The sequence below is a fragment of the Alligator sinensis genome, unplaced genomic scaffold (assembly GCF_000455745.1).
Source record: "Alligator sinensis unplaced genomic scaffold, ASM45574v1 scaffold1398_1, whole genome shotgun sequence".
In the NCBI taxonomy this organism is placed as follows: domain Eukaryota; kingdom Metazoa; phylum Chordata; order Crocodylia; family Alligatoridae; genus Alligator; species Alligator sinensis.
This window is the reverse complement of record NW_005842417.1, coordinates 2,114-8,790: the sequence shown is the minus strand read 5'-3', so window position 1 is coordinate 8,790 and position 6,677 is coordinate 2,114. Positions and strand designations below refer to the sequence as shown.

At 40.8% G+C, this 6,677-nt stretch overlaps 1 protein-coding gene across 21 annotated transcripts in view; it reads left to right on the top strand.

Annotated features, from left to right (window-relative positions):
- The window catches only part of OBSCN (obscurin, cytoskeletal calmodulin and titin-interacting RhoGEF), a 203,694-nt gene extending 197,523 nt beyond the window's left edge, over nucleotides 1-6,171 (top strand). For all 21 annotated transcript variants that reach the window (XM_025211633.1, XM_025211618.1, XM_025211620.1 and 18 more), the window contains one exon: nucleotides 2,022-6,171. In XM_025211633.1, the coding sequence (XP_025067418.1) occupies nucleotides 2,022-3,507 (1,486 nt within the window). In that variant the 3' untranslated portion in view covers nucleotides 3,508-6,171. The remainder of the gene's footprint in view (nucleotides 1-2,021) is intronic.
- The last annotated feature ends 506 nt before the right edge of the window (nucleotides 6,172-6,677 follow it).

The window sequence follows — 6,677 nt, the reverse complement described above, 5'->3', positions numbered from 1 at the left end:
CCTTAAATCCAACCTGAACTCATCCTCTGACAGTTTATGGCCACTGCTCCTTGTCCTCCCCTGGGGTGCCCTAGTGAACAGTTTTTCTCTCAGCTCTCGATATTCACCCCTTACATACTTATAGACGGCCACCAAGTCCCCCCTCAGTCTTCTCTTCCCCAGGCTGAACTGTCCCACATCCCTTAGTCTTTCCTCATAAGGTTTGTCCTCCAGGCCCTTCATCATCCTTGTGGCCCTTCTCGGGACCCTTTCATGATGATCCACATCTTTTTTGAAGTGCGGCACCCAGAACTGGACACAGTCCTGCAGCTGGGGTCTCATCAGTACCGAGTAGAGAGGAAGTATCATTTCCTTAGCCCTCTAAGGAAGTAGGCAGCAAAGAGAGAAATATTTATTTTAGCTTCATTTTCTTCTCTGTCTCTAGTGCTTGAGGCTAGAGAATGTATCTCCATGAAAAACAAAGTTGGCTTCACCTCCCCAGCCCCCCTGGACCAGCCACTCTATTCAATAGTGTCAGCAGTTTATACCTCCCCCCCACCCCATCCGTAACACTTTCTTCACAGAAAACTACACTGAAAAAGCCAAAGGAAAGCTACACGTAAGGAATGTAAGTTAGAAATAGCCTGATCAACTGGGATTAAGTGCTCCAGGCTGAAATCTTGAAAACTATTTAATCTGGTTTCTGTTTTAACTCATCTACACTCAGAACGTAGACCTCCATGCTCAGGAGGCGTACCCAGGGTGATCCTGTACTTCTGCCACAGTGGGTGCATCTACACGAGATGCTAACTGGGCAGTAGCTTATTACCACTAAAAAACACTAAAAAGCCATGTACTGGCACTACTGTGCAGTAGCACCAGTTACTGCACATTGATTTAGTACTTGGTTATGCAAGTACTAAGCTTAAGGCACAGTAACTACGGTGCATTAATGAGCGTGTAGACGCACCCAGAGGAGTTCGGTATGCTACTGCATCATCATCGTTACTGTAGAAATAATGAAAGAAAGAAGAAAATGTATACGTATGTTATTTAGGGGAAGAGAAAATAACTGTCTTGGCATGAAGAACTTCTGGAAATATGCTGTATTGTTCCAATTATAAGTCAACCCCACGTTTTCAGTTTCAATTTCAGGAAAAAACAGATTTTCTTGAAGCGTAAATTGATGTTTCTGCAAAGGCAAACTGAAAATCAGGCATTGCGATCCAATTATTGCCCAATGTCTCAGGCCTGATTATACGTGGACCCTGGATATAAGTAAAGTGTGAATTTTATTTTTATTGTTTATTTTTGAAGGAGGGGAAAAAATGTTGACTTATCCTCAGAACAACACAGTATAAATTGCCTTTCCTTTCCTGGCTTCCTGGCACTCCAGCATAATGCTCTTCTAACATAGCTTTACTGTATGTATGGAAATGCAGGTCTGTTGTTCACACTACTGATTTATAGGTAAATGAGCACTTCCTTTCAAGCCATTCATTAAGTGACAGGAGAAGGCCATGTGATTATGAATAAAGGGGTCTGACCCTGCTGACGTCAATCCAATTTTTGTTATTGAGTTTACCATGGCCGGGATGTTCCCCAAGGAGATTATGATCTCCTTGAGTGTCTTTGAGCGCTTTGGATGGAGCTGCTAAAAGCGTGCAAGGCAGAACAGCGCTTGTTTTAAGAAAATCATTTTTAATGATCAGTAAAGCAGCATGAAACCTTGTGGGCATCTCTTAGCTGGACCTATATGATTTCCGCCTGTGCACTCAAGGAGATTAATGGCTCTCAGCTCCATGTGGATGGAGCAGTCCTGAGATATCTTGATTCTGAAAGTGAGATAGAGGCAGGCTCATGTATGCGTGTGTGTGTGTGTACACCCGTTTCAGACCTAAATTCTCACGAATAGCTGAAGTGCTTTCAAAACTAACCCTGTTGTGGTGCCTTTGTCAACCATCGCATGCATTGAGGGAGCGCGGCTCCCAGCAAGGTCCTTGTCTTCGTGTCAACTGCATTTCAACCGTTTTTGTCATCAGAGAGGAAACGATAACAACCGTGGTGAAGACCCCAAGGCAAAAGCGAAGGCTGTCTCCTGCCCGTTCTCCCTCAGGACACTCTCCATCTCGCTCTCCACGATCAGAGCTATCAACGCCAGAGCCCGTTTACATTTCGAAGGTCCAGCAGCCTGTACACAAGCAGGAGAAAGAGGCGGTGCTGAAAGGCGCCATCCCTGTGCTTTTTGTGACGGAGCCAGATGAAAGACAAGGAGCGGCATCTAGAGACATCATCATAGAAGCCAAGGTGGAAGAACAGAAACCCAAATGGGTCGAAGTGGAGGAAATCATTGAATTCAAGGTGAAAAAACCACAAAAAACTACAAGGAAGAGAGGAGCATCTCCAGTGAAACAAGAAAAAGATGACTCTGGTGTGCTAACATTTACTCTGCCTGGTCCCAGACCTAGGCATTCCCCAGAAGATGATCCAAACACTAATAACTCCAACAATAAATTAGTAGAGCAAGCCAAGTCTTCCCTTCCTACTGACAGTCTTTCAGAAGTTGACATCCCTCCCCTTGCCTATGGAGATGACCAGGAAGGAGATCCAGTCAGCAGTGATAACATGAGTTCTCAGTGTGGGCCTGAACAGTTAGGCAGCACTTCTTTTATTGATTATGGGACTGAAGGAAAGACCTGCACACAGGAAGTAAGTGAGAGCAGTGGTTCAGAAACTACTTCCCCACTGCTTGCCTGTGGGGGTGAACCCTTAGCCTTTAGCTTTGAGACAGCTGATGTAAGGAAACATGACCTCCTACCTTCGCAAGCAAGTGTGGAGGTTAAAGAAGACGCTGATGATGAGTTAGAAGTACCGTGGACTGCTGAAAAGGGAGATCAGGAGCCAGTACAAGATGAGGGTCTTCCAGAAGGAGAAAATATTGTTATAATTGATGAGCCAGAAGAACTAGAAAGAGATGATATTAGCAACTGGGACCCCAAAATCCTGACCCACAATGGGAAGGCGTTGACTCTGGAAGACCTTGAAGACTACGTTCCTGAAGAAGGCGAGACATATGGGTGCGACAATCAGAACTACACCAGAGACAAACCTTGTGAGATCTCTGTGCTTCAGACAGAAATTAATGAACCGACCATTGGGAAGCCGGTGCTGCTGAATCTGGGGAGATCTGTGGCTCCTAAACCAAAGCAAAGCTTCTTCAGCAAGTTCAAGGAGCACCTTCCCGGAGGCATGTTCATGTCAGCATCAAGAGTAACAGGAATGCAGTCCATGGGTCCGTCCAACGTTTCCTTCCACGTGAGTGAAACTTGCACAGCAGCAACAGCACCTGGCGTATCGCCGGGCCCCTCCTTTGAAATGAAACCATCCTTCTGTACCGAAGTCCAGCTCTCACCGGACAATGGACAATCCAGCTTTAAAACTGAAGTTTCCACCAGAACCCTCAGTTATGGAACTATCGGAGAACCCGTTATGTTGCACATCAGCACGGAGGACCCCTCCCAAAGCTGAGCAGATACAAGCCTGATCCTTAAAATAAAGCAATATGTAAATAAGTAACAAGCAAGCAAATGAACAAAGGTCTAGGATGGGAGGAATGAGTGGTGAGAAGCACAAAGAAGAAAAGAAAAAAAAAAAAACAACCCCGAAACCTGTGGGCAAACGTGTAATGTGGTGATGTAGAGCTTTTCTAGTCTTAATGGGAACATTTCTGTCAGTTCAGGTTGTAACGAAAAAGCTTTTGGAGAACACATATCATTCCAAGCAACAGTGACAGTCAGGTACAATAGATGTAGGAAAGCCTGCTTCTCCGACTTATGACAAAAATACGAAATAAATAAATAAGAACAATTTTATTTGAGAGGTTAAAGATTACTTTAGGTGTCAGACTTCCAGGTTACAGTGTGGCAAGAAGGTCAAGAGATCTCTGGGCCTTTTAGGAATCAAGAGAAGGAAGGGTAGTGTCATCTAAACATGTCTCCTGTCACTGTTCATGCCAGAGGGGTTATAAGGGCTTACGCTGTTTTAATTTCACTAAGTACTGATGACACAACTTAGCCCTACCAAAAACATGTTCATAAACCTTTTAAAATGAGCTCTCTTTAAATTATTTTAACATTTGCTATGGAAAACAACCTATGGAAGATCCTATGCTTATTAATAAACTACCCCACTCACTTTAGCGACGGCTAAAACGTTTTGATTGCAATCCTGCCCCAACCGAAGTCAACTGCAAGACTCCCATTGACTTCAGCAGGGGCAGGATTTCACCCGTTGGTACAACATTGTTCTATTAAAAAGACCATCCTTGTTAAACACCTGCTCTTTGATTGTTCCTGACATAGTTGCATAAAGGCACAGGCTTCACAACTCGGCAGCCTGTTTTCAGGCTCAGTAGATCTGTCTGCCCTGTAAAATCAGATACAGCTTTGTGTTACTTGCATGTAAGAAAAAAATCTGGTGAATGAAACGGAATGTGCAATTTAAGGTAGTATATATCATTCAAACCAAGGCATGTGGAGAGCCACAAATGAATTATTTTGTTGAATGATTAATTACTGTAAGCATAAAGAGTTTTCTGTACATATTAATGGTTAAATAGTGCCATTAAAAATGAATGGTTAGAGTCTCCAAATATACAGAAATTTACCGGTGAGCCAGATCAAAATAACAGGAGTGCAACCCTCATCCAGTAAAACCCTCTTTAGCTAATAACTAAATACATAAGCTAGATAGTTAACGGACATTGTGCCATAAGCTTTTTCCCGGGTTTCAATGTTTTATGCTCACTGAAAACACTGCCAGTACAAGATGTGTAGTGAACTCTCAAGTGTTTACATTCAGTTATGTTGTAGAGGTCACCCTTTATCATAGACTACTTTTTCTTTCTCTAGAGCATTGATGCGAGAGATTTAGTATGTATGGTGATGCCTATTTCATTAATGGCATGATTCTGCAAGGTGTTGAGTACTCTGAGAGGTGCTACGCACTCTTAACGCCCATTGACTTCAATGAAAATGGTGCTAGGCACTCTCAACTCCCATTGACTTCAATGAAAATTGATGCTGCATAGCAGTTTCAAAAACCCTTTGCAGGATTGAACTGTTAGGACCACATCTTGATCATACTTGAAGTCAGTGGAAACTTTTCCATTGATTTCAATAAGACCAGGAATTGGCTGTAAGGTATCTGGCATTGCTCTGTGACAGAAGGTATGAGAAAAAGACGCAAACCCTTATTTAAACTGAGTTACACTGTAATGTTGCTAGAGAACACCAACTTTTTGTCTGGATGTTACAGAATAACCAGGATATTACAGAAATGCTGAGACACAGTTCACTTGATAACCATCTTAGAGCGGACTGAATTTTCTCTTTGAAATGTTGACGGGTGATGTTCTGTCTTGACGTTCTCTAACTAGATAATATATGAAACTTGTTCAGGAATTGTTCAGGAATCTTCTTAAAATGATTTAACTTAAGAAAGGTGCCTTCTCGGAAATAACGATGATTATCTTGATTGCTGCACCTTGAAGATATGGTGACTAAAATTAATTAAGTCATTTTACATGCTTTTTTTTTTTATTTTCAGTATCTAAAAGGTATATTTTATCCAATAATGGGCACTACATTTTTGACATTTGGATATTTCTCAGTGACTACATGTGGTGAAAGAAATCAAACCTATTTTATGTTACTATCATATTTTTCATAACACCTCATTGGTTTACACTGTATATTTTATCATTGAGCTATACAATACCTAAAAAGTAGTGCTTCCTCACCTATGAGAAATATTGCACTGTATACTGTACATTGGAAAGTAACTGATATACACTGAGGAAATACTTCTGAACTGAAAATACTTCTTTTTTTTTATTAGGCCAGATTCTGATCTCAGTTTTTCCAATATCAAGCTTCAGTAATTCCACTGAAGTTAGTGGGTTTACTTGAGATTTATATTGAAGGATGAATTTTGCCTATAATAGTCTGTAAGTAAGAATAAAAATAAAGATGTTAGGTCCGCCAGTATACAAAGGAACATGGGGATAATGTTAGCCGGGTCTGATTTTTGCTGAGTAATGATTTTGTTACTGATGCTGTAGAGTTGCATTTCAGGGCATAGGAAAGAAATAGTTATATTTCTGTTATTAACCAAAAATAAAATAACATCTGTTTACATTTTGACATTTTAAAATATCAACTAAAAATCAACTAAAAGTAAGGGAAAATCCTATTCAAGATTGCTTTAAAAAAATTGAAAGTTTTATGAAAAACTCTTTCCATTTATTTTCGAAGTATTTTCCTGAAGGTTAAAAAATTATGCTTGTAAGTGATTTAAAATCTGTAGATAAGTAAGGAAATGTGTGGGGATTTATTTCTTGTAGATGAGAACATAACGGTGTATTACAAATTGATACAAAAAATGTTTCACTGCAGTTCTTGCAGCCAAAAGGTTATTTAAAAAGGTGGAAACTTCAGTTTGTTTCAGAGCCAAACCCCCCCCCACCCTAAAATAAAACTATGTCAAGATATATTAGTAGATGCTGAAGTTCGTATCAATAAATGTCTTGCATCAGCTGTCATTGAATTCACTCTCTTTTGTGACTTGGTTCATTTGTGGTTTTCTGAGATCTATATCTGCCTTCCATTGAAGACAAAAAAAGCCTTTCCCTAGGCTTC